Below are 26,952 nucleotides of genomic sequence, written 5' to 3'. Positions count from 1 at the left end.
TATACTCCTTTCTCTGTAACAGTTTTCATTGATACCAGCACCTGAGGACACCAATAAAGTAGTAAATAGTCTCAGGTAGAGCTATCACTTTAAAATAGCGCTGTGCACAGCAAGTCCTGGGCTGTCTGGGACTGCAGGAAGATACCTGGAGTCATCTCTGGTTATGGCCTGAGTGCCCACAGAAAGGGCTCTGAGTGCCACCTCTGGCACTAGTGCCATAGGTTAGCCATCACTGACCTAGATGACGGTATTACCAGAAGATTGTAGAAGATCCCAGAAATGATGAAATTAAAGTGAGAGAAGAGGGACCAAGTCTGTCGTAGATTAAGACGCTGTGCAGTCTGGAGGAATAGGAGGTTCTTGTGATCCATATAGATGAAGACCGAATGAAGAGCTCCTTCCAGAAGATAATGCTTTAAGGCTAGAAGCTCCCAATACTCCCTAACACTAATGGACTTATGGACTAAGATGAGTATCCTAAAGTTTTTGTCATGTTTTGCTGATCGCATGATGAAAATGTTTTATGGAAAATTTTTAAAGTATTTACCTACGGATAGCAGATAAAATGTCAAGCAATGTTACTAATTGCTTGTATTCAATAGTACACAGGAATCGCAAAATCAAGCTTTCTCTCAGGCTAGGAGGCACAAAGATTTGGCACGCGTCACAGGAAGAGGCCAGCTATTTAACAGGTCAGCGGCCGGCCAACGGCAATTGGTGCAGCACTGGCCCTTTAAATTTCACAGAGCCAGTGAGGCAATGACCCTAGGAGGCAGGGACATAGCTGGAGCAAGCTTGAGGCGGGGCTGGTGGGGCACATGGAAGCACATGGGTTGCAGGAGCACCCGTGAAAGTAACCTTGGAAAAGGCTCACTGGTCGTCTTGGAATTATCTAACTCAAGGAAGAGAAATTTCTTCAATCATCTCAAAAGATATAACTTTTAAAACATAAACTAATCCTGGAAAGTTCGAAGGGTACTTCTGAGTTCTACGTTTTTTCTGGAATAAAGCATCAAGTATACATAGCCCTAGAAAAAATACATCAAAAGTAAGAACCTTGATCTTGAAGTTGTACAAGCTCTGTGGGCAGAAAACATAAAAGGGACAATATGGGGCAGATTTACTTACCCGGTCCTGTCGCAATCCAGCAGCGCATTCTCTGTGGAGGATTCGGGTCTTCCGGCAATTCACTAAGGTAGTGCGCCCGATGTCCACCAGGTGTCGCTGCTGCGCTGAAGTCTGTCGGAGTTCACTGGAGTTCACCAAGCTATCGTGGGTGCAGGTAAGTGCGTGTCAAGTGGCACTTTTTTTAAAAAATACTGCTGTTTCCTTCGGGTTTTCTTACGGCCACGGCCCCCAATTTCCGTCGCGTGCATGCCGGCGCCGATGTGCCACAATCAAATCGTGTGCGCCAAAAACCTGGGGAAATTCAGTGAAAATAGTCGCAAAATAGTTATATTCCTTAATTCCTTAGTCAATGACCCCCTATATGTTTAGAACAAGGTAAAAGGTCATTAACATATATAAACAAAACACTTGGACCTCTGCTTTACCCTTTGAGAGCATAACTACTGTATGCTTGAAAAATCCTGGCCACCTGGTGGCAAGACTTTCTACACATATTATTTCCCTTAACCCTTACAGGACTCGGCATGTTTTTGTTTTTGCATTTCTGTTTTTTACTCCCCTTATTCCAAAAGCAATAACTGTTTTATTTTTGTGTTTACCGAGAGGCTTGTTATCTATTTAATATTCCATGCAATGTACTGGAAAGCTGTGGGATTTTCTTGTGGGTTCTGTTTTAGGGGTTTTATTCTGCGCTCCAAATGACACTTTCTCTTTATTCTCTGGGTCAGGAATGACCACAGGGATACCAAATTTATATAGGTTGTATTCGGTTTAAACAGGCATTTTGGGACGTGGCGATACCTATGATTTTTATGCTTTTTATTGTTTATTTTTATATGTGATCTAGGGAAAGGGGGTGATTTAAACTTCTATCTGGTGGCTATTAAAGATCATTACACATGGACAAGCCTCATGTCTCAATTCGGACAAGTCTCAAATCGGCCATGGGTGGCGCCCATGAAGTAAGTAAGCACCCAGTAAGGGATTCTACCAGGGCCGATTCTATCCGTTTCGCTCTATACACTGATCCCATACTGTATTTAGCACACTGAATTTACAGACATCAAAGCATCTATTAACCTATCAGAACAGTGGCTTACTGACACTGCACAGGCTGTCACTATATCACACACTAGTATCAGTCAGTGACAGACATTAGTTGCATCTTGTACCTTACACGTGACAATCTGCTCCATCAGGAAGAGAACTTCATTGTCACTTCTCCCTGATATGACTTATCACTGTTGCATTTGGCACCTGATGTTTTTAGCTCTGTGCAGAACATTTCCACACTGCATCCATAAAAACACAACAGTCACTTATAGTATAGTATAGTATAATCTGGATAACATTGTCCCACAGTCTGCTCCTGAATAATATTTATTTATAATTATTTATAACAAATATAAATAAAATCATTTATACACGTCCACATGTAAAACATCCTTTATATAGTCCCCAGATCAAATTATAGTATACTCTATATTGTAGCCTCCCATAGAAGTAATAAATATAGCACCCATAGGAGCGATATATATATATATATATATATAGCCCGGAAGATCATTTAGAAGAGATGCTCAGTGGGTTTGTCCAGAACAAGAAGCCTCAAACAGAGCCCTCAAAAAGTCAGAGTTATGATGCCAGGCCTGTTAAAGTAGGGGCTTACCCAGTTTGCCCATGTGTGGGCCAAAACTTCTTCTTGTAAGAAGGGGCTATTCTTTGGAGTTAACCAGTTTACCTCCAAGCATATTCTATCTGAATCGTCCTATCAATCAAATTGTTCCTCAACTTCTTCAGGAATTTGTGGGAAAAGGAGCTTTGGAATCTGTCCCCTATCCACAAAGAGGTTCAGGTGTCTATTCCAGAGTGTTTCCAGTTCCAAAACAAGGTCCTGAAGACTTGTGGTAGACCTCACTTGCCTTCATTCTGAAGAAGAAGTTCAAGATGGAGTAGATCAGGAAAGCATTTCCTCTAATCTCGGAAAACTACTTCATTTGAAAAGTGGATCTAAAAGACTCATATCTCCATCTTCCAGTTCTCCAAAGTCACAGGAAATTCCTCTGGATACCTGTTCTCTAGAACAAAACCGTACTTCATTTCCAGTTCACAGTATTTACAAAGGTCATGGTGGTGTTGTCTGCAGCCCTCAGGTTATGGATCTGGATAACTGGCTTCTAATTGCTCAAACCGAACAGCTAATGTATAGGGATCTAGCAGTAGTCCTGAAGACCCTAGAGATTCACGGATTCATTATCAACAGGAAGAAATCCACTCTCATTCCTGCCACCTCTCAGAAGTTCCTGGGTTTCATAATAAACTCAACATTACTCTCTTTGTCATCAGCCGGAATGACCTCTCTGAAGAAGACAATCAAATTTCTGATTCTGCACCCCAGAATGACGATCAGGAAAGCCATGTCGGTCCTAGGAAGGATAACCTTGGTCATAGAAGTGGTTCCTAGGGCAAAAGCCCACATGAGAGGTCTCCAATATATGCCTCTGTCCGGCTCTCCATGACTTGATCTGGTGGTGCCAGAACCCACTGATAGGGAGGTCCTTCCAGTTTCGGCAACCAGTAGTCCTTACATCGGATGCGTCAAACTGGGGCTTTGGTGCCCTAGTGAAAGACCAGTGGGTTCAGAAAAAGTGTTCTCAGTCCGAGTTCAATCTGCTATCGATCCTCAAAGAGTTGACAGTATGTCTGGTGCTTCATCACTTCTCCAATCTTTTACTCAACCAGCAAGTGTTAGTCCAATCAGACAACCTGGCAGTGGTATTTTATATCAACAAGCAGGGAGGCACAAAAAGCTAGGCTCTTACCAGAGAATGCTCTCTTATGATTTCCTGGGCTGAACAGAATGTTCAGAATATCTCAGTGATTAACATCAGGGGAGTGTTGAAGGTAGCAGCAAATTGGCTGAGCCACAATCCGGTCAACCCATCAGTGTGGGCTTTGAACAAACAATAGTACCATAAATTCTTCCTTGGGCGGTATATTCTCAGAAAACCTTTTGGTCAGGAGATTCTTCAGAAGCTGAAGCCTCCTGTTATACCACCTCTTCCTTCTTGGGATCTCTTGATTGTCTTGAAACATCTGTGCCAAGAACCGTTTGAACCAATCTTGGACATTCCTCTACACCTTCTATCTTGGAAGACTGTCTTCCTGGTGGCCATTTGTTCGGCAAGAAGGATTAGTGAAATTCAGGCCTTCTATTGTAAGGAGCCATATCTGAGGATCTTGGAAGACTGTCTAGTTTTTTGTACAATGCCAGGTTTTCCTCCGTCAATACAGACTGGCCAATGCAAGCGATCTGTGACAATTTTTGGGCAGATCTTTCTAACCCAAAGCTCTCCAACATCACCATTTTGTGATTGGTGGTTACCCCCCCCCCCCCCTCATTGTCCGTTTTCCCTATCCCCCACAACCGCTCAAGTGCAATTTGTTAGGAGTAGTAGTAGCGTTGAGGAGCGGGCGTAGCGTGGAGGAACGGGCTTAGCGTGGAGGAGCGGGCGTTGTGCTGCGTAGGTTGTGTGGAGGGGCAGGCGTTCTTCTGCGTAGGTTGTGTATTCCCCCCCCCCCACCTCCACCATATGACATGGAGGTATATAAGTATATGGCCTCTGATATGGAGTCTGCTAGTGGGGAAGTTTTATCTGTGCACCTCTTCCTCATAAAGCGACTCTGAGGAACCCCCAAGAAGGCCCATTCGTAGTAGTGCTGGAGTGCCTGGGACTTCTGAAGTTCCTAGGGAGAAAGGAAAAGAAAGAGATCATGATTTTTGGGGTGTTTGTCTCCCGTGGCAGGAGCTGGGCACAAGATGACATAATGGATATTTTGTACTATGCACTATCCATTATGCATCATCCTTTGGTCCACCCGTGGGGTTAAAATGCTCACTACACCCCTAGATTAATTCATGGAGGGGTGTGTAGGGACCTCTAATTCTCAGAGGTTTCTACTGTACTGATCCCTAAGGGCATCTACAAATGTGTTATGGTGCCATAAAAAGTGTAAATGTCGGTACTCCAAATGCCATTGTCTTCCAAGCCCTATTGAGTCTCCATCTTGTAGATTATCGCCACGTACCTGGGGGAAATTGCATGATGATTTTTGGGGTGTTTGTCTCCAGTGGCATGAATTGGGCAAAATACTTTTGACATTACAATGACAAATTTAGAGAAATTGCAAAGCAAATTTTACTCCACACCATTCAATTTGTGTTACATTTGAGCCAGGATCTTATGGGTTAAAATGTTCATACAACCCTAAATAAATTCTTTGAGGGATGCCCTTTCCTAAAATGCGGTCACTACTAGAGGGTTTCTATTGTACTGGTGCTGTAAGGGTGCTCCAAAAGCAAAATTTCGCTCCTTCCCTTCTCAGCCCTTCTGTGTGTCCAGCCTGTCAATTTTTGGCATATGTGTGGTATTGCCGTACTCGGGACAACAGAATGATTTTTGGGGTGTTTGTCTAAAGTGGGATGGGTGGTAAACAATATATTAGGCACTAAAATGAAATTTTTGAGATAAAAATGCAAGTTTTGCTCTGCACCATTTACTTTGCATTAGATTTTGACCAGCATGTTGGGGGTTAAAATGCTCACCACACCCCCAGAAAAATTCTTTGAGGGGTCTAGTTCCCAAAATGGTGAAATCTTAGAGAGTTTTCTATTGTACTGTTACTTCAGGGGCTCTTCAATTACACTGTGGCACCACAAAATATTTGCAGTCAAATCGGCCTTCCAAAAACCCAATAGTACAAACTCTGTTCTGGACATCACTGTACGACTAAAGAGCAGTGGACATCCACATGTCTGGTATTGCTGTATATTTACCTCAAATTCCTTCTGAATGTGTCCATTTCAGGGCTTAATGAGAATAATCCATTTTTGTTTGCTTCCAGAGAAACAATTAAAGGGTTAACAGACTTCTCTTTAGACACAGTACACAAGCCTTTATAGGGCACTTCCAAACTGAATTGGTCACCAAAATTTTAGCACTTTTCAAATCTCTTGAAAATCTTGAGACGTTGCTACTAAAACTTGAAACCTTCTCAGATCTGTAAAAAAATTGGAAATGTAAAACAAATTATGGAAAGAAGAAAGAAGACCAATGGCAAAAGGTTTCTGCAAAAAAATTATGACTTTTTGTCTAAAAAGTAGAACATTTGAAACTTTGAAAATTGTAATTTTTTTTCAAACCCCCCAAAAAAGAAACAGATCACCGAAATGATAATACTAACATAAACTACAATGTCTTACAAGAAAACAATCTCAAAATCACAAGGATATCTTAAAGCGTTGAAAAGTTATTACCACAGAAAGAGACCCTGGTCAAATTTTTTAAAAAAGGACTGAGCATTAACTTAAAGGGAACCTACCACCACAAATCTACCTATAAAGGTAGATCGGGTGGTAGGTGGATCAATTGGACGTGAGGATAGCCCTGTAAAGGGCTAATCCTCACGTCCCCGCAATTTTTTGGTAACTTTTATCTAACGTTTATGCTAATTTTATTATGCGGCTACTGGGGCGTGGAGTAGCCGCATCTGAGGTTACACGAGGCGGCTACTCCACCCCCGGGTAGCCGTTTTTCTCCTCCCACTTACCATCTTCGGCGTGCAGCTGCTCGTAGCTGCGTGCCCTCGTCCGACGATCCTGCAGTCTGCGCATGCGCAGAAGAGCAGGCCCGCGCCTGTGCAGCCCCGGCTTCGAAGCAGTGACCGCGCATGTGAGTTTTCTGGTTCAGGGCGGTTGCGCGTACAGGGTGGGTACGCGGCCGCACTGTCTGCCAGAGCAGCTGGAAGAACTTTATTAGCAGCTTGTCCATCTCTGTCCCGAGAGGTAAGCAACCTTTTATTCTCCTGTTGGCCATAACAATCTATTTTATAGTCATCACAGATTGTGATGACTACTGGGCAGGTGGGCAAAGGTGACTGTCAACTCGACATTTATTTTCTAGCAGGACTATTCGCTAATATTCCTCCATAACCTTATAGAGTGGCAAATAGCTATTGTGAGGCACCCACCTGTGTTTAAAGCAAAAGCATGGAGTAAAAAGCATGGATCCTTGGGGGCAAATGTGACTATTGGATAGTGTCACTATATATATATATATATATATATATATATATATATATATATATATATATATATATGATGCAAGTATCCTTGGTGGCTAATGTGACTATTGTAGACTGGCTCTTTATATATGATGCAAGGATCCTTGGTGGCTAATGTGACTATTGGAGACTGGCTCTCTATATATGATGCATGGATCCTTGGGGCTAATGTGACTATGGAACACTGTTGCAGAATATCAGAAAGGCCTTCTCGGACTTCAGGCTACATTCACACTGCCGTGAGCCCGCCGCACCGTAGCACGGCGAGCTCACGGCAGCGCGGGGAGAGGAGGAGGAGGTGAGCGCCGCTCACCCCCGCCCCTCTCCGTAGGAAGTTATGGCGCACGGCGCCGTATTACGGGACAAGATAGGACATGTCCTATCTTTTCCCTGGGTACGGAGCGGTACGTGGCACATGCGGCACGGTACCGCTCCCGTACAGGGTCGTGAGCCCATGGAAGTGTATGGGGGACGTATATCGGCCGTATATACGTCGGCCATATATACGTCCCCCATACATGTGTGTGAATGTAGCCTTATACAGTTTCTTTCATTGTGATCTTGTTCTACTAGCCTGCCTGTAATAGCTACTTTCCTAATGGGGACCATAAAGCTCTTTTACCGGGGGTTGTCTTCTGTAGGTGTGTATGTAAATATATATTTTTTGTCTTTATAAATTTTTATGATAAAAAATTCTAATTAATTAAACAATATGTTTATTGCTTTGCAGTCTACGTAAAATCAACTGTATTGGCGTTGGCTTTTTATATTGTATCTTCCCGGGTTGTTTTACTGAGATTGAAATTCTGAGACAATATTCAGTGTCGTTCAATGGTAAGTTTTGAACAAAATTAAATATTTATTCTTGACAATATAAATGTATAAATAATTTAAAAGGTCAAATGCATCTATATATGTATGCCCACTCAAGCAAACAATACCTTAGACCAGTGGTGGCGGACCTATGGCACTGGTGCCAGAGGCGGCACTCCGAGCTATTTCTGTTGGCACCCGGGCCATCGCCCCAGCACACCAGACAGGTGGAGACTCTGACGCTGGTGACCGGCATATGCCACTCCTGAGATACACCAAAAAGAAAGGTAATTTAAATATAAAAAAGCAGAATTTTCAGCTAGATAGGGATTTCACATAAGTAGGAAAATCTCATGATATTGGTGTTATCTAACTTCCACTTGGCCGGGCAAATAATGATGCAATAGCATTATATAGTCACCAGCGAGTCTCTGATTTTTAGTGCAGCATTTTTAAATTTTTCATCACCTTTTTCTATTTTTCTACTTTTTCTAAGTTTTTAAACAAATATATTGGCTGTACCTCCTTAAACTTTTTGTGACAATAATGTTTTGGCATTCCCTCAATTAAATGTATGTTATGTATCTTTTTTAAAAATTGAATTCCAAATAAAAGACTATTTTCTCTAACACTCTATCGCCACCTAGTGGTGTTTAATTATAGGTGCAATTGATTAAATCTGTATGTGTGGTATAGAGAGATCTTTCTATATTAAGGGGACATAGTTATGTCTAAAAGAGGACATCTACGTTTTTGTTATTGACAATATAAATGTATAAATAATTTAAAAGGTCAAATGCATCTATATATGTATGCCCACTCAAGCAAACAATACCTTAGACCAGTGGTGGCGGACCTATGGCACTGGTGCCAGAGGCGGCACTCCGAGCTATTTCTGTTGGCACCCGGGCCATCGCCCCAGCACACCAGACAGGACTCAAAGAATTTTCCTGTAGTTCAAAGCAACCTAAAAGATGCTGCTTTCAGTGATATTTTAAAGTGACTTTCTTGGCTACTTGGGACTGTAGGAAGAGGGAGAATGTGTAGACAGGGCCTAATTATCTCTGAAGGACTTCCTACTGGCCCCATGATTCTTTGTGTACAGAGGCACACTGGAAAGAAGTTACAATGATGCAAATTTTCCCTCCTTCTTTCTAATGTGTTGGAGAACGTTGTTGAAGAACAGGGAACAATAAGATACTGTTCTAATTTTGGTTGGCACCTCACGAAAATGAAGTGCATTTGGGTTTGCAGTTTGGGCACTCGGTCACTAAAAGGTTTGCCATCACTGCCTTAGACTAACAATGAAAAAATGTTGCACACACTATCACTATGACTTTGTCATAGAATGTCAAATTCTTTTTTTTTTTCGCTGCCATTTTGAACTTTTGCAATAGTACTCATAGTAGTAATAGTAGTAGTACTACTAAGTAAGCTAATAATTTAAATTTTGTCATTTAAAAATTAATATATATATATTTTTTTTACAGTACCAACGGTATGCCTTCCTGCATAGTACCCGGATGCACCGGATTACCGACCACAAAAAAATAATGCACGTCTTTCCAAACGACAAGGAACGGATCCGTGCATGGCTACGTCAAGCCCCACAGTTTTTTGAAAACATTGAGTCATGGGTTGAAAAAATTATTTTGGGGAAAAAAACAGATGTGCATAGGATGTGTTCACAACACTTTGAACATGATAGTTATTTATACGAAGGAACAAAGCGAAGACTACGTTCAGACACGGTTCCAACTTTGTTTCACATTCCAGATCAAATTCCATCCTCAAGTCTCAAAAGTCAAGAAATAACCACCACTAAAAAAAATTACCAATTCTCAGCACTGGAACAAATCTCTGTTCCAGCCACTATGATAGAAGCGGGGGACACTATTATTGTGGAAGTGCCCTTTGTATTCTGTCATGAGGTAATGGAACAAAATCCAGGAACTCTTGCAATCCAAGGAACACCAACAATACTGCAGCAAGCATCAAAATCTGTAGAGACCACTGAACGTGCAGTCGTGACTGAACCAGTTTATATTTATAATAGGCCGTCCGTTTTGAAAATTAAAAAATGTAGCATTGGCATACAATGTGATCTACTTACAGAAAAAACTGGCCAGATGCAGAATCCAACTCCTGCATCACTGGTTTTGAAATCACATTCTACAATTAAAGACACCATACAAATTGAAAAAACAAAATCACAAAAAGAATTGAAACTGCCAAAAAAGGGTTGTAAAAGAAAACTAGTTGAGTCTACAGCAGCAACGCCATCAGACAATCCTCCACTTTCTTCTACCCCTTTGAAAGGATCAATGGTATCATCTACCTCTTCACTTTTACATTTAGTTAGTCCAATATCAGAAACTGACTCAAAATCAAAGAAGCAAAGGGCCGTGACGACAATTGTTACAAGTGACATCTCCAACAAGGAACAACCCCAAGTTAGTTTGGGTACTTCATCACTAAGAAACATTTCAACTGACTTTGAAAATCTGCAATGAGGATGTCAAGATATGTGTTGTTATTGCTGAGTTGAATATTATCCCTATAATTTTTTTTAAATTACATTTTTTGTCAGCCTGTATGTTTTAAGTAGAAAAGTTCATATATTTTTGTGAGAAAGTTTGATTTGTGATAAAGCTTTAACAACACAATTGTGCCTTTTTTGTTTGATCCTGATAAATTAACCAATAAAAATCTATATACACTTTTTGGAAATCTTTGTGCTTTTTACTTTCTCGCATCACCCCAATGTTTGCTATTATTAAAGGTATAGAAACATACTCGTGGGAACAACACTAATATTGAAAAAAGGAATCATTGCTAATAAAATTTACAACAGCCAGAGAATGATAAATCTTCAAGCAGTTTTATTACAAGAAAGCTTTATGGACAGAAATTCGGCATAAAAAATTCTGTAGGCTAGACACAATGCTAGGTAAAGATGCAGATTAGATTCATAAGGCCGAACTTGATAAATCAGAACAATAATACCAATTGTATAAAAGGATCATAGGTTTAGATTATAAAAATAAAACTTTACGTAAAAATGTTAAACTCTAAATCTGTCATAAAACAAATAAATAACAATAGAATATATTTATAAACATAAATAACAAGTTTGAAAACATTACAACTAGAGATGAGCGAGCACTAACATGCTCGGGTACTCGTTATTCGAGACGAACTTTTCCCGATGCTCGAGTGCTCGTCTCGAATAACGAGCCCCATTGAAGTCAATGGGAGACTCGAGCATTTTTCAAGGGGACCAAGGCTCTGCACAGGGAAGCTTGGCCAAACACCTGGGAACCTCAGAAAAGGATGGAAACACCACGGAAATGGACAGGAAACAGCAGGGGCAGCATGCATGGATGCCTCTGAGGCTGCTTAAATGCACCATTATGCCAAAATTATGGGCAACAGCATGGCCATGACAGAGTGACAGAATGAAGCTAGATAGCATGTAAAACATCCAATAATTGACCCTGACACTATAGGGGACGGCATGCAGAGGCAGCGGCAGCAGCGGCAGGCTAGAGAGTGGCATGGCGACATACCCTAAATGGACTCAGGCTTCAAACCAATGGGTGGCAGAGAGGAACCAAAGGAGGTGAGCAAGAAGCGCTCAAATAATATCGGTACATGATAAAAGTTTGCCAGTATATTTTGTGGATTACACAGCAGGGTGGCGACAAAGTTAACATGGAAGCCATGAAAACAACCCAAAATTCTGCCTGACACAGCTCGTTTGATAAGGGGACCATGTATGGAGGCAGTGAACTAGTAGTAGATTAAAGGTGCTGCAGTTAAAACTATGTTAGTTGGATCTTGGCATGGAGCTGGCGCTCCGCTGCCAGGCGAGCTTTCGCCAATCCAAGCCCCTGTCTCTAGGCTACTCCCCAAACAGCACTTCTAAGAACCTTTTGTATAAGATCAAGTGTAGTAGCGTTCTTATAAGTTTGGGATATGGCGGGTGAGGGGAATGTAAACAGATGCGCAAGAAGCGCTGAAATAATATCGGTAAATGATAAAAGTTTGCCAGTATATTTTGTGGATTACACAGCAGGGTGGCGACAAAGTTAACAAGTTTGATGTGGAATGCCCTGTAATAGCTCTTGGGCGGTGTGCCTTTTATCGCCTAGGCTCAGCAGTTTGAACACCGCCTGCTGTCGCTTAGCGACGGCACTGCTGCTGTGCCTAGAGCTACCGACTGATGGCGCCATGGCCACGGATGGTAATTCGGAGGAGGAGGAGGTGGAGGAGGGGTGGGAGGAGGAGGAGGTATACTAGGCCTTTGAGACCTGGACCGAGGTAGGCCCCGCAATTCTCTGCGTCGGCAGTATATGACCAGCCCCAGGGTCAGACTCGGTCCCAGCCTGCACCAAGTTAGGTGTAGTAGCGTTCTTATAAGTTTGGGATATGGCGGGTGAGGGGAATGTAAACAGATGCGCAAGAAGCGCATGGAGCTGGCGCTCCGCTGCCAGGCGAGCTTTCACCAATCCAAGCCCCTGTCTCTAGGCTACTCCCCAAACAGCACTTCTAAGAACCTTTTGTATAAGATCAAGTGTAGTAGCGTTCTTATAAGTTTAGGATATGGCGGGTGAGGGGAATGTAAACAGATGCGCAAGAAGCGCTGAAATAATATCGGTAAATGATAAAAGTTTGCCAGTATATTTTGTGGATAACACAGCAGGGTGGCGACAAAGTTAACAACTTTGATGTGGAATCTATGAAAACAACCCAAATTTCTGCCTGACACACCTCGTTTGATAAGGGGACGATGTATGGAGGCAGCTATATGGACGACTTTTGGAGGTAGCAATGGAGACAACGTGTGGAGGCTGCTATGGAGACAATTTAATTTGGATAGTGCCTGTATGTGGCAGTCCAAAAAAGTTTTCAAACCAGAGGAGCAGGTAGGTGGCCCTCCAGAAAAATGAAATAGATTGAGTGCCTGTATGTGGCAGTCCAAAAAAGTTTTCAAACCAGAGGAGCAGGTAGGTGGCCCTCCAGAAAAATGAAATAGATTGAGTGCCTGTATGTGGCAGTCCAAAAAAGTTTTCAAACCAGAGGAGCAGGTAGGTGGCCCTCCAGAAAAATTGAATAGATTGAGTGCCTGTATGTGGCACTCCCAAAAATTGTTTAAAACAGAGGACCGGGTAGGTGGCCCTCCAGAAAAATTAAATGCATAAAGTGTTATAGCTAGAGCCAGTGGGCCCTGTCAAAAAATAGCCAGTTTCCTCTGCTTTAGTGTACAAAGAGGAGGAGAAGGAGGAAAATGAGGAGGAGGAGGAGTGCATAAATTATTCAGGTTGAGCTTCCTTCACCTGGTGGAGATTGGAAATTATGAGAAATCCAGGCTTTATTCATCTTAATAAGCGTCAGCCTGTCAGCGCTGTCAGTCGACAGGCGTGTACGCTTATCGGTGATGATGCCACCAGCTGCACTGAAAACCCGCTCGGACAACACGCTAGCGCCAGGCAGGCAAGAACCTCCAAGGCGTACAGCGCCAGTTCGTGCCGCATGTCCAGCTTTGAAACCCAGTAGTTGTAGGGAGCTGTGTGATCATTTAGGACGATGGTATGGTCAGCTACGTACTCCCTCACCATCTTTCTGTAAAGATCAGCCCTTCTCTGCCGAGACTGGGGACAGGTGACAGTGTCTTGCTGGGGTGACATAAAGCTGGCAAAAGCCTTGTAAAGCGTACCCTTGCCAGTGCTGGACAAGCTGCCTGCTCGCCTACTCTCCCTTGCTACTTGTCCCGCAGAACTACGCACTCTGCCGCTAGCGCTGTCAGAAGGGAAATAGTGTTTCAGCTTGTGCACCAGGGCCTGCTGGTATTCATGCATTCTCACACTCCTTTCCTCTCCAGGGATGAGAGTGGAAAGATTTTGCTTGTACCGTGGGTCCAGGAGAGTGAATACCCAGTAATCGGTGCTGGAATAAATTCTTTGAACGCGAGGGTCACGGGATAGGCAGCCTAGCATGAAATCTGCCATATGCGCCAGAGTACCAACACGTAAGAATTCACTCCCCTCACTGGCCTGACTGTCCATTTCCTCCTCCTCCAACTCCTCTTCTTCTGCCCATACACGCTGAACAGTGAAGGACTCAACAATGGTCCCCTCTTGTGTCTCACCAACATTCTCCTCCTCTTCCTCCTCATCCTCCTCCACCTCCACCTCCTCCGATATGCGCTGAGAAACAGACCTAAGGGTGCTTTGGCTATCAACAAGGGAATCTTCTTCCCCCGTCTCTTGTGACGAGCGCAAAGCTTCCGACTTCATGCTGATCAGAGAGTTTTTCAACAGGCCAAGCAGCGGGATGGTGAGGCTGATGATGGCGGCATCGCCACTGACCATCTGTGTTGACTCCTCAAAGTTACTCAGCACCTGACAGATATCAGACATCCACGTCCACTCCTCATTGTAGACTTGAGGAAGCTGACTGACCTGACTACTAGTTCTGGTGGAAGTTGACATCTGGCAGTCTACAATCGCTCTGCGCTGCTGGTAAACTCTGGATAACATGGTTAATGTTGAATTCCACCTCGTGGGCACGTCGCACAACAGTCGGTGAGCGGGCAGTTGGAGGCGGCGCTGCGCTGCCCTGAGAGTGGCAGCATCTGTGCTGGACTTCCTGAAATGCGCACAGATGCGGCGCACCTTCGTGAGCAAATCAGACAGATTGGGGTATGTCTTGAGGAAACGCTGAACTATCAGATTTAACACATGGGCCAGGCATGGCACATGTGTCAGTCTGCCGAGTTGCAGAGCCGCCACCAGGTTACGGCCGTTGTCACACACAACCATGCCTGGCTTCAGGTTCAGCGGTGCCAGCCACAGATCAGTCTGCGCCGTGATGCCCTGTAATAGCTCTTGGGCGGTGTGCCTTTTATCGCCTAGGCTCAGCAGTTTGAGCACCGCCTGCTGTCGCTTAGCGACGGCACTGCTGCTGTGCCTAGAGCTACCGACTGATGGCGCCATGCCCACGGATGGTAGTTCGGAGGAGGAGGTGGAGGAGGGGTGGGAGGAGGAGGAGGCATAGTAGGCCTGAAAGACCTGGACCGAGGTAGGCCCCGCAATCCTCGGCGTCGGCAGTATATGACCAGCCGCAGGGTCAGACTCGGTCCCAGCCTCCACCAAGTTAACCCAATGTGCCGTCAGCGATAAATAGTGGCCCTGCCCGGCAGCACTCGTCCACGTGTCCGTGGTCAGGTGGACCTTGTCAGAAACGGCGTTGGTCAGGGCACGGATGATGTTGTCTGACACGTGCTGGTGCAGGGCTGGGACGGCACATCGGGAAAAGTAGTGGCGGCTGGGGACCGAATACCGAGGGGTGGCCGCCGCCATGAGGTTGCGAAAGGCCTCGGTCTCTACTAGCCTATAGGGCAGCATCTCCAGGCTAAGCAATCTGGAGATGTGGACATTAAGGGCTTGGGCGTGCGGGTGGGTTGCACTATATTTACGTTTCCGCTCCAGCGTCTGGGGTATAGAGAGCTGAACGCTGGTGGATGCTGTGGAGGATCGTGGAGGCGACGATGGGGTTTTTGTGCCAGGGTCCTGGGCAGGGGGCTGACTATCAGCTGACACAGGGGAAGGAGCAGTGGTGTGCACGGCCGGAGGTGAACGGGCTTGGTGCAACTGAGTGGGGTGTTTAGCATTCATATGCCTGCGCATACTGGTGGTAGTTAAGCTAGTAGTGGTGGAACCCCTGCTCAACCTGGTTTGGCAAAGGTTGCACACCACAGTCCGTCGGTCATCCGGTGTTTCCTTAAAGAACCTCCAGACTTCTGAAAATCTAGCCCTCGCCGCGGGAGCCCCCGCCACGGGAGCCCTCGCCACGGGAGCTTCACTACGTGACACATTTGGCGCTGATGCACCTGCTCTGGCCCTGCCTCTCCGTCTGGCCCCACCACTGCCTCCTCCAACCTGTTCTGGTCGAGGACTCTCCTCCGTCTCAGAAGCACTGTGTTCACCCGGTCTCTCAACCCAGCTTGGGTCTGTCACCTCATCATCCTCCGATCCCTCAGTCTGCTCCCCCCTCGGACTTCCTGCCCTGACAACAACTTCACCACTGTCTGACAACCGTGTCTCCTCATCGTCGGACACCTCTTTACACACTTCTTCCACTACGTCAAGAAGGTCATCATCACCCACAGACTGCGACTGGTGGAAAACCTGGGCATCGGAAAATTGCTCAGCAGCAACCGGACAAGTGGTTTGTGACTGTGGGAAGGGTCCAGAAAACAGTTCCTCAGAGTATGCCAGTTCAAATGCCAAATTTTCCTGGGAGGGGGCAGACTGGGGGGGGGGGGAGGCTGAGGTGCAGGAGCTGGAGGAGTGCCGATTTCGGTGACATGGGTGGACTGCGTGGAAGACTGACTGGTGGACAAATTGCTCGAAGCAATCACCTGTTCGCACTTTTCTGGCCTCAACAGTGCTCTACCACGAGTCCCAGTAACTTGAGACATGAACCTAGGGAGTGTAGCTCTGCAGCGTTCCCCTGCTCCCTCATCAGCAGGTGGTGTCTCACCCCGCCCAGGACCACGGCCTCTGACCCCTGCAGTAGTTGGACGCCCACGTCCCCGCCCTCGTCCTCTACCCCTAGCCCTCGGGTTAAACATTTTGAAAATGAAAGTTATAACTTTAATTTTTTTTTTACTTTTTTTTGTGTTTTTTAGTTTTTTTTTGTGTTTTTTAGTTTTTAAAACCAAACAATGCTATCCTATTGCTATGGCTATTTTCTAGCCAAGTATGAAAGCACACTGCTATGCCAGATGAGATGACGCTGAGTTATGAAAAAATAAACGTAAAATAAAAAGGAAATGGCAGACTGTGCCTAATTGAAATCCAACCCCTAATAAATTTTCCCACTTTGGTCTTTGCGATGGATATGTGCGTCACTAAGCGCTAAACACAGCGGTCGCAAGTCTCACTCCAAATTCCTGACAATTGGCTAGTATATGCACTGCAGCAAGGACAGCCACCAGCAGATCAACCAGAAATAAAATATATATAACGCTATTGTAGGCGTAAGTAAGCCGTTTGGATTCTCCTTTGGCTATTTTCTAGCCAAGTATGAAAGCACACTGATGAGATGACGCTGAGTTATGAAAAAATAAACGTAAAATAAAAAGAAACTGCCAGACTGTGCCTAATTGAAATCCAACCCCTAATAAATTTTCCCACTTCGGTCTTTGCGATGGATATGTGCGTCACTAAGCGCTAAACACAGCGGTCGCAAGTCTCACTCCAAATTCCTGACAATTGGCTAGTAGATGCACTGCAGCAAGGACAGCCACCAGCAGATCAACCAGAAATAAAATATATATAACGCTATTGTAGGCGTAAGTAAGCCGTTTGGATTCTCCTTTGGCTATTTTCTAGCCAAGTATGAAAGCACACTGATGAGATGACGCTGAGTTATGAAAAAATAAACGTAAAATAAAAAGGAAATGGCAGACTGTGCCTAATTGAAATCAAACTCCTAATAAATTTTCCCACTTTGGTGTTTGAGGTGGATATGTGTGTCACTAAGAGCTAAACACAACGGTAGCAAGTCCCCCTGCAAATTCCTCACAATATGGTACTAGCTGCACTACTAGTGCCAGCAAGCCCAGCCACAAGCAAACAAACAAAAAAAAAGTATAACGTTATTGTAGCCCTAAGAAGGGCTGTTGGGTTCTTGTAGAATCACTCCTGCCTAACACTATTCTAATAGAACACCCTAACGCTTTCCCTGACCAGCAGCAGCTCTCTCCCTAGCGGCATCCAGACACAGAATGATCCGAGCAGCACGGGCAGCGGCTAGTCTATCCCAGGGTCACCTGATCTGGCCAGCCAACCACTGCTATCGACGTGTAAGGGTACCACGTCATGCTGGGTGGAGTGCAGAGTCTCCTAGCTTGTGATTGGCTCTGTTTCTGGCCGCCAAAAAGCAAAACGGCGGGAGCTGCCATTTTCTCGAGCGGGCGAAGTATTCGTCCGAGCAACGAGCAGTTTCGAGTACGCTAATGCTCGAACGAGCATCAAGCTCGGATGAGTATGTTCGCTCATCTCTAATTACAACTTTTTTTAAAAATTCATTTCTGCATCGGTGTTACTGATTGACATATCCATGTAATAACGGAAACCTGTGTATTGTCCAGATTGTTCAGGGTAGGAATTACGAATTTTAGAAACCACGCAAGAGGGAATGGGAATTCTGTAATGCTTGCCAAGGTGTCCATGTACCCATGCAGTGTAGGATCTGTTTTCAGCATAACGTAAGGATCTAGAAAGACAGAAATAAATAAATGTTAGAATGATAAATATATATATATACTATGTATGCTCGACTAAAAGACCACATGAGAAGCTTATTTTTAACAAATACAGTTTGTAACTGCTATTGACTATAGTATAATAATGCACACACATTATAATGTCAGTGCACGGATGATCTCACGGTGTTTGTGACGGACCAGTAGGTGGAGATGATTTAGGGACAATGATGGAAAAAAAGTACCTGCCGGATGGGGTGCGTTGGAAGGTGAGTAGACTTTTTTTCCATTTACTCTTGTATAAACCGAGCTACGCTTTGTGAGCCCTTTTTTTATGAAAAACTTGCCATATATTTTAGTAGATACAGTGTTTACATATTTATATTATGTTATGAAAAAATTAACATACTAAGAAGAAGACAAAAAAAATGTAAATAGGAAAATAGATTTTGTAGAACATAATAATTTTACAACACACATAAAATTCGAAAAAAAAGAAATAAATAAATAATTAACCTGTTGGCAGGCACATTTTGAACCCTTCCAGTAATAGTGCCTATTAGGTATAAGGTATATATCAGTTGTTCTTGTTCTTGTGATGCAGTCAATCTCAGAACTGAAGGGGTCTCTCAGTTCATCACGCTCTATGCAGCAAATGGATTCAGGCACAGAATTCATTCGGGAGCAATTGGTACACTGACACCAGTCAGTGTTGAGCATACGGCCTTCAATGTCCATGTCGTCCTGCGGTCTCTCTTCACCTGGTGCCCATTGGGGGTCATTTGTGAAGCAGAAGTCATTTGCACTGTATTGGGATCGGATGGAGAAACGCAAGTCTTCTATCAATTCCTGGATTTCCTAATAAAAACATTACAGAAAAATATATGAATACAACATAAACTAAAATTTATATTTAGGTGTGTACCAATAGGCAGCCACACAAACATGACTTTCCACTTTTTAAAAAATGCGCTGTACAGTCTATTTTGTTGTATGCATCAAGGAAAAGGAAGTTTATTGATGCATGTTTGACATCTGAGATAGTTTGGATACATATTCGGCAGGGTTGAGGCAACAGTTTTCTTACCGCACTGTGGATTCTGTCTGTAGTCGGTACTTCTCTGTCACCCTCATCTACTTTTTCTTCTTCTTCTGACTCTGGTTGACTAACCTATTTTAAAGTAGATTTGTACATTTATATTAATAAAAGATTACATTTTAAAGAACATAAATATTTTAAAATATTAAATCTTCTTTTTTTTACCTTATCAGTGACTAAAACGATATTTTCTTCTAACATATATTCTTCAATATCATTGCAATAAGCAGCAGAAGCCTTTAGATAATGTAGAGGGAAATCAATTATTATTTAAAAAGGTTTGACTTAGATTCACATAAATCACCTTTTGTCTTATAATACCTTGCATCTTAGGGGGGCGTGTCCTACTCAGTCGTCTCCGCACATCTAGTCCTCCCCATGCCTTATGCCTCCTAACTGGTCACAGTTCAAGTCATGTGACCAGATTCACATAGTCTTGGGTATTTTTCCATGATAACAGATTGACATAATCTTGGGTATTTTTTCATGATAACAGATTGACATAATCTTGGGTATTTTTGCATGATAACAATGATAAATGTACCTCCTGCATGGATCTTATCACATGTAGTCATAGCAGCTTCCATGGACTTAGGCTACATTCACACGGACGTATGAAAACGGCCGTATCCGTACCGTACCGTACCGTTTTTTTACGGATTACATACGGCCACATTCATTTCAATGGACAATACGTCTGACCATTTATATTGCCGTTGTTAACTCCGTTCCGTACCGTACCGTATACTGGCCGTATAAAAATATAGAGCATGTCCTATTTTCTCCCGTATTTCAGTTCCATATGCCCTAGAAGTCTATGGGGACGTATAAAATACGGGTTACATACGGGTTACATACGTGCTGCATACGGATGAAAAACGTCACGTATATACGGCCCGTAAATACGGGACTGGAGAAATCATACGGTCGTGTGAATGTAGCCTTATACACTCACCGGTCACTTTATTAGGTACACCTGTCCAACTGCTCGTTAACACTTAATTTCTAATCAGCCAATCACATGGCGGCAACTCAGTGCATTTAGGCATGTAGACATGGTCAAGACAATCTCTTGCAGTTCAAACCGAGCATCAGTATGGGGATGAAAGGTTATTTTAGTGCCTTTGAACGTGGCATGGTTGTTGGTGCCAGAAGGGCTGGTCTGAGTATTTCAGAAACTGTTGATCTACTGGGATTTTCACGCACAACCATCTCTAGGGTTTACAGAGAATGGTCCGAAAAAGAAAAAACATCCAGTGAGCGGCAGTTCTGTGGGCGGAAATGCCTTGTTGATGCCAGAGGTCAGAGGAGAATGGGCAGACTGGTTTGAGCTGATAGAAAGGAAACAGTGACTCAAATCGCCACCCGTTACAACCAAGGTAGGCAGAAGAGCATCTCTGAACGCACAGTACATTGAACTTTGAGAGGGGAGATTCGCATCGTGGATGTGCAGCCGACAAATCTGCGGCAACTGTGTGATGCCATCATGTCAATATGGACCAAAATCTCTGAGGAATGCTTCCAGCACCTTGTTGAATCTATGCCACGAAGAATTGAGGCAGTTCTGAAGGCAAAAGGGGGTCCAACCCGTTACTAGCATGGTGTACCTAATAAAGTGGCCGGTGAGTGTATTACTCTTCATCTTCTATGGAGGCTGCTGTGATTTCATGTTCTCACATACATGATGTACATTTTTTTATTATTCTAATGCTGATTGAACTGCATTGATCTCACAAACCACGTGTCATGGATGTAACACAAAAAAAAAAGGAACACAATATTTCCCATTGGAAAATAGAGGTTTATATATGTAGCTTAATTTTAGCATACGGTCCATAAGTACAAGGAGGCAGAGCAATGATTTGAAGAGATGTAGAGCTGGCAGAGAGAAAAATGTTGTCCAGGAGTCCTACCGCACACCATTGGCTTTGTGTATTCAGGTGCTCTGGATAGGGACCCAATCCCATAAGCAAATAAAGATGTGGAATCCAGTCACATTGATTATGAATTAAAGTGAATGATATCTTTATTCAGCAAACAAAAAAGTGACGTTTCGGGCAAACTCTGACCTTCATCAGACTCAGTTTGCAAAGGTATAGGAGATGCATGACTTCTATGCAGGTTCAGCGCTAGAGAATTGGCGGATTAACTGCTCGATTTTGAGTAAAGGCGCCCTATATTTGTTTGCTGAATAAAGATATCATTCACTTTAATCCATAATCAGTGTGACTGGATTTCAAAGCTTTAGAGAGATACATGTGGCATGGTTCACCAGCATCCAGAGAGAGGAGAAGAGTCAGAGCCCGGAGACAAGAGTCCGAAAAGCTAATTTGCATATCATAAAATTCCTGTAATAATGCTACAGTGCGGTTTTACACATTTCAATGCCTAACATGGGGCCTAGCTATTTCAATTTTACAACCATGAACGATCATACACTTCTCTTACAAAGGATAACAAATTCTGGCACAATAGCCATATATCGGCTGCACTTGTGAATATGCCAAGTTTTTCAGAAACGCAAGAAAAAAAAATAACTTTACATTTATCTACATTAAACCTCATCAACCATTTTTCTGCCCACTCCTCAAGCTTCCACAAATTCCTCTGTAATGCTAAACTATCGACCTCAGTATTTATTACTTTACACAGCTTAGTATCATCTGCAAATATTGAAACTTGACTGTGTAAACCCACTACAAGGTCATTAATAAAAATATTAAAAAGAAGTGGCCCCAATACTGACCCCTGTGGCACTCCACTAGTAACCTCAACCCAATCTGAGAATGTGCCATTAATGACGACCCTCTGTTTTCTATCACTAAGCCAATTACTTACCCAAATACACAGATTTTCTCCTATTCCCAGCAGTCTCATTTTATATACCAACCTTTTATGTGGCACGGTGTCAAATGCCTTTGAAAAGTCCAGATATACAACATCCACAGCGTCCCCCAGATCCACGCTTGAACTTACCTCCTCGTAGAAACCAGATCAGATTAGTCTGACAGGACCGATCTCTCATAAACCCATGCTGATGCTGGGTTATAAGGTTGTACACAGTGAGATACTCCAGGATAGCATCTCTAACAAACCCCTCAAATATTTTCCCCACCACAGAAGTTAGACTCACGGGTCTGTAGTTTCCAGAATCGCTATTTGATCCTTTTTTGTATATTGGTACCACATTTGCTATGCGCCAGTCCTGTGGAACATAACCAGTCCTCAGTGAATCTTCAAATATTAAAAATAACGGTCTGTCTATCAAGGTACATAGTTCTTGCAGAACCCGGGGGTGTATGCCATCGGGCCCCGGTGATTTATCTATCTTAGTGCTTGCGAAGCGGCGCCGTACCTCTTCCTGGGTTAAACTGTTGACATTCCAAAAAGAATTTACATTATTCCTCATTGTGTCTTCCACCAGGGGATTTTCCTGGGTAAAGACAGTTGAGAAGGCGACATTCAGTAGACTGGCCCTTTCCTCATCTCCTTCCACCATGACCCCCATGTTATTTCTAAGGGGACCCACACTCTCTGTTTTTAATTTCTTATCATTTATATAATTGAAAAATAATTTTCAAGGCAATTTTTCTCTCAGTCTCAGCCTTTATCTGCTTTTTACAGGATTTATTTTTCTCTCTATAATCCTGTAATGCCTCATCGCTACCTTCACGTTTTAGCCCCTTAAACGCCTTATCTTTCTCGCTTATTGCTTTCCTTACAAGACTAGTTAGCCACATTGGCTGTTTCTTGTTCCTCTTATGCTTTTTCCCATAAGGTATGTGTTTCTCACAGGACTTTTTAAGAATATATGAGAAAAATTCCCATTTTTGGGGGGGGGCTTTTGTCTTTGAGAACATTATCCCAGTCTATGCCTTTAAGGTCTTTCCTTAGTTGCTGAAAATTTACCATCCTGAAGTTTAGAGTGTTGGTTGCCCCTTCCCTAACGTTCTTAGTAAACCGTAGTACAAAATCAATGATATTATGATCACTATTCGCCAGGTTCCCCCCAACCTGTAGTTTTGATACCCTATCAGGTCTGTTGGTTAGGATAAGGTCCAGCAGTGCCCCCCCCTCTTGTTGGCTCCAGGACTATTTGCGACAGGTAATTGTCTTTTGTTGTTGACAAGAACCTGCTACCTTTGAAGGACCTGCATGTTTCTGGGGCAGTGGGCTGGATATATACTGGGGCAGGGGCAGGATATATACTGGGGCAGGATATATACTGGGGCAGGGGTCTTGCTATATACTGGGGCAGGGGTTTGGCTATATACTGGGGCAGGGGTTTGGCTATATACTGGGGAAGTGGTTTGGCTATATACTGGGGAAGTGGGCTGGATATATACTGTGGCAGTGGGCTGGATATATACTGGGCCAGGGGCAGGATATATACTGGGGCAGGGGGCTTGCTATATACTGAGGCAGGGGTTTGGCTATATACTGGGGCAGGGTTTGGCTATATACTGGGGCAGTGGGCTGGATATATACTGGGGCAGTGGGCTTGAGATATACTGGGGCAATGCTGGCTGGCTACATACTCGGCAATGGGTTTGAATATATATGGGGATAATGCTTATATTGAGTGTCATACAGGATAAAAGAATCATAAATGCACTTTATATGCAAATAAAAAAAATTTGACTGGGTGGAGGAATATATGCATGTAAATTTGAGTGTTTCACTTCTACTCACCATGTTCGATGCTGTGATGTTCAAGCTGCCTGGCCAGATTGAACTAGCTGCACATACATGGCGTGCACGCCCGCTGCGCACGCTGTGCTTCTCTGCAACGCAGCCAATTGCGCAACAGCTTCTAATGTGGGCGCGCACAACACTGCTCTGTGGGAGTGTGGTATCATGGGAAGTGAAGTGTTCATGCGGAGTGCGGCGGCCATCTTTAGTCATCGATTCATGCCACCAGCAATAAAAGGTATTAAACGTTTTAAAAATGAAATTTAATACACCGAAAATTCAAAGAAATGGGTATATTAAAGGCGGAACATTAAGTAGAGAAGATAGGATAATTAATTTTTACATTGAACGCCCGTACAATCCCTTTAAGGAGTTACATGTTATTTGACAGTAAATACCAACATTGGCCACTAGATGGCGACAATGCCACAGTAATAGGAAGCCCAGACCGGGATTGAACTGCAAGGCTGTCAAGAGGAAGCTGTTACACCGCTGAATTCTGGTCTGTAAAACCTGTAAATTGGATTTAACAGAAAGAAGAATATTGTAAGGGACAGTGAACAGTTAAAAATAAGCAGCAGTAAAGGGGGCGTGTCCAGATGCCAATGGGTGCAGACGCATAGCTGGCACGTACTGCACACCCCAAGCCGATTTCATACCTCCCAACTTTTAGGCGAGAGAAAGAGGGACAAAAAGTTCCTCCCCTTTTTCTAAACTACGCCCATTGTCCCACCCACAAGCATAGTATAATATCGACCTTGATGGTCCCCACATAGTATGATGCCCCCTTACTTTGGCCAACCCCCCATGTACCCGTATAACACCGCCTAATGTAACTCTGCAACATATAAAACCCCTCTTTAATTTTATACTCCCTTTGCATTTAGTTTTCCATTTTTATTTATCTCCCCAAACTTACACATAATACTATCTGTACTCCTACCCCTACTCACATGGAGTGTGTATCCCAATGTCCTCCTGTGGCCTCCCGTCCTCCAGCCTCCTCCTGTAGCCTCATGTCCTCCAGCCTCCTCCTGTAGCCTCATGTCCTCCAGCCTCCTCCTGTAGCCTCATGTCCTCCAGCCTCCTCCTGTAGCCTCATGTCCTCCAGCCTCCTCCTGTGGTCTCCTGTCTCCTCCTGTGGTCTCCTGTCCTCCAGCATCCTCCAGCCTTCTCCTGTAGCCCCATGTCCTCCAGCCTCCTCCTGTAGCCCCATGTCCTCCAGCTTCCTCCTGTGGTCTCCTGTCCTCCAGCCTCCTCCTGTCCTTCAGCCCCCTGTCCCTCATCCTCCTCCAGCATCCTTCACCTGTCCCTCAGCCTCCTCCTGTCCTCCAGTCCCCCTGTCCTCCAGTCCCCCTGTCCTCCAGTCCCCCTGTCCCCCAGCCTTCTCCTGTCCACCTGTAGCTCTGCCCCCCTCCAGCAGCCCCCTGTCCACTATCCTCCTCCTGTCCTCCACCCTTCTTCCGTCCTCCAGCCCCTTGTCCTCTATCTTCCTCCTATCACCCAGACTTCCTCCTGTCCTCCAACCCCTTGTCCTCTATCCTCCTCCTGTTCCCCAGCCCCCCAGTCCTCTGACAGCTACCTGTCCTCCTCTCCCTGTCTCCTGGTATTAAAGAAAGAAACTATTTCTTACCTTACCTCCTTACCCCGCAGTCACTCTCACTTCTCCCACACTCTGACTGACCTGATGAGGGGACGGGGCCAGTTAGGGCAGAGCTCCCTCCTCACATGACTCGTGCATCATCACATCATGTGAAGAGGTAGCTTGGGCTGATCCCTCCTCCTCCTGGTTTGCTTCCACTACTCAGCAGTTATTATGTAAGGGACCAGGAGGAGGCTGAACAAACCAGGGGAGGCAGAGGGAACCCCGGACATTCTCTCAGCCACCCGTGACAGCGGGACAGTGCCCAAAAATCAGGACTGACCCGGCGAACCTGGGACAGTTGGGAGGTATGTGATTTAGTATGGGAAACGACGGGGGCTGAGAAACAGGCTTTCTAGGCCAGAAGAGACCAGCGTCACTGCAATCCGTGGCTGATTCTTTAAAAATAAGACTCCAGAGGCTCCGGCGAGCAAGATGGGGCCCGCATCCCCATCCTGCAGTCCAGCATGGGAATCCAGCCCCCCCCCCCACTCTTTCCCCATGCCATAGTGCACTCCAAGCCCTTCATACTGCACAGCTGTAGAAGACAAGAGACTCTTACCTCTAAAACTCTGCCTGCAATGGAATTGGCTGCTCTAGGCTCTCAGCCTTCCCTGCCCCCAACCCTCAAAATAGTGGGGGTACAAGGTGCCTCTGGAGTCTTGGGAGAGGTGACTGTATACCAAAGTGGCCTGCTCAGGGCGTCCCCCCAGAGAACCCTTTTACACTCTCTGTTTATGGCCCAAGCAGCACAGCAGAACTGTAACCCTATATCCTCACCACTTCGTAACACGTTGTGGCTATACATTCAGCAAATGCCCACCAAACAGGACTTTAGGGAGCTGATAGATGAAGTCAGAGACATGCAAACAAGAAATTGCTGCAGTGCACAAAAATGTACAACAGGTGGCGCAAAGAACAGATGAGATGATCATAATGCAGCCAAGGTAGTAGTGGCAGAGCACGCCTCAACTACTAGGGACTTACAGCGCCATATAAAAGACCTTGGTAATAGAGGCCGCTGTGACATCACCGGGACCGGGAGGGGGGTGGAGATCGGTTGCCAGGACAGCCTCGAGTGTGCATAAGACATTGTAATGAATGATGACTGAAATAGGTTCAATCAGACAATCTAGGGTTAAAGTACCCTAGGGAGTCTAAAAAATGTAAAATAAAAAA

General features: G+C 44.4%; 1 protein-coding gene across 6 annotated transcripts; it reads right to left on the bottom strand.

Moving 5' to 3' along the window:
• Positions 1 to 1,963: 1,963 nt before the first annotated feature.
• LOC140076694 (uncharacterized) lies at positions 1,964 to 26,129 on the bottom strand. Of its 6 annotated transcripts, XR_011849635.1 has the most exons (7): positions 24,132 to 25,476; positions 19,605 to 19,676; positions 19,428 to 19,511; positions 18,857 to 19,198; positions 18,212 to 18,351; positions 8,193 to 8,329; positions 1,964 to 3,326 (listed from the first exon to the last, which is right to left on the bottom strand). XR_011849635.1 is itself a non-coding variant. In XM_072123349.1 (6 exons), exons 1-6 carry the CDS (start codon positions 25,175 to 25,177, stop codon positions 18,334 to 18,336), a joined length of 720 nt encoding a protein of 239 aa, XP_071979450.1. In that variant the 5' UTR covers positions 25,178 to 25,476; the 3' UTR covers positions 17,855 to 18,333. The 6 variants fall into 6 exon arrangements, 5 of the variants coding, with proteins under 5 accessions (XP_071979450.1, XP_071979447.1, XP_071979448.1 ...); XM_072123349.1 differs by lacking the exons at positions 1,964 to 3,326; positions 8,193 to 8,329 and having other exon boundaries at positions 17,855 to 18,351; positions 24,534 to 24,644; positions 25,085 to 25,476; XM_072123346.1 differs by lacking the exons at positions 1,964 to 3,326; positions 8,193 to 8,329 and adding an exon at positions 25,765 to 26,129 and having other exon boundaries at positions 17,856 to 18,351; positions 24,132 to 24,644.
• Positions 26,130 to 26,952: the final 823 nt, after the last annotated feature.

This window comes from Engystomops pustulosus, chromosome 9 (genome assembly GCF_040894005.1).
Source record: "Engystomops pustulosus chromosome 9, aEngPut4.maternal, whole genome shotgun sequence".
NCBI lineage: Eukaryota > Metazoa > Chordata > Amphibia > Anura > Leptodactylidae > Engystomops > Engystomops pustulosus.
Note: the sequence above shows the minus strand (reverse complement) of the source record. Positions and strands in the feature narration are given on the sequence as shown.

Excerpts from the sequence above, each read along its gene's own strand:
- LOC140076694 (XM_072123346.1), bottom strand. The coding sequence starts at position 24,344 with ATGACTAAAGATGGCCGCCGCACTCCGCATGAACACTTCACTTCCCAT. Across the intron at positions 19,677-24,131 it reads ACATCACAGCATCGAACATG|GCTTCTGCTGCTTATTGCAA; the intron begins GTGAGTAGAAGT and ends CATTATCTAAAG. Across the intron at positions 19,199-19,427 it reads CAGACAGAATCCACAGTGCG|GAAATCCAGGAATTGATAGA; the intron begins GTAAGAAAACTG and ends TGTTTTTATTAG.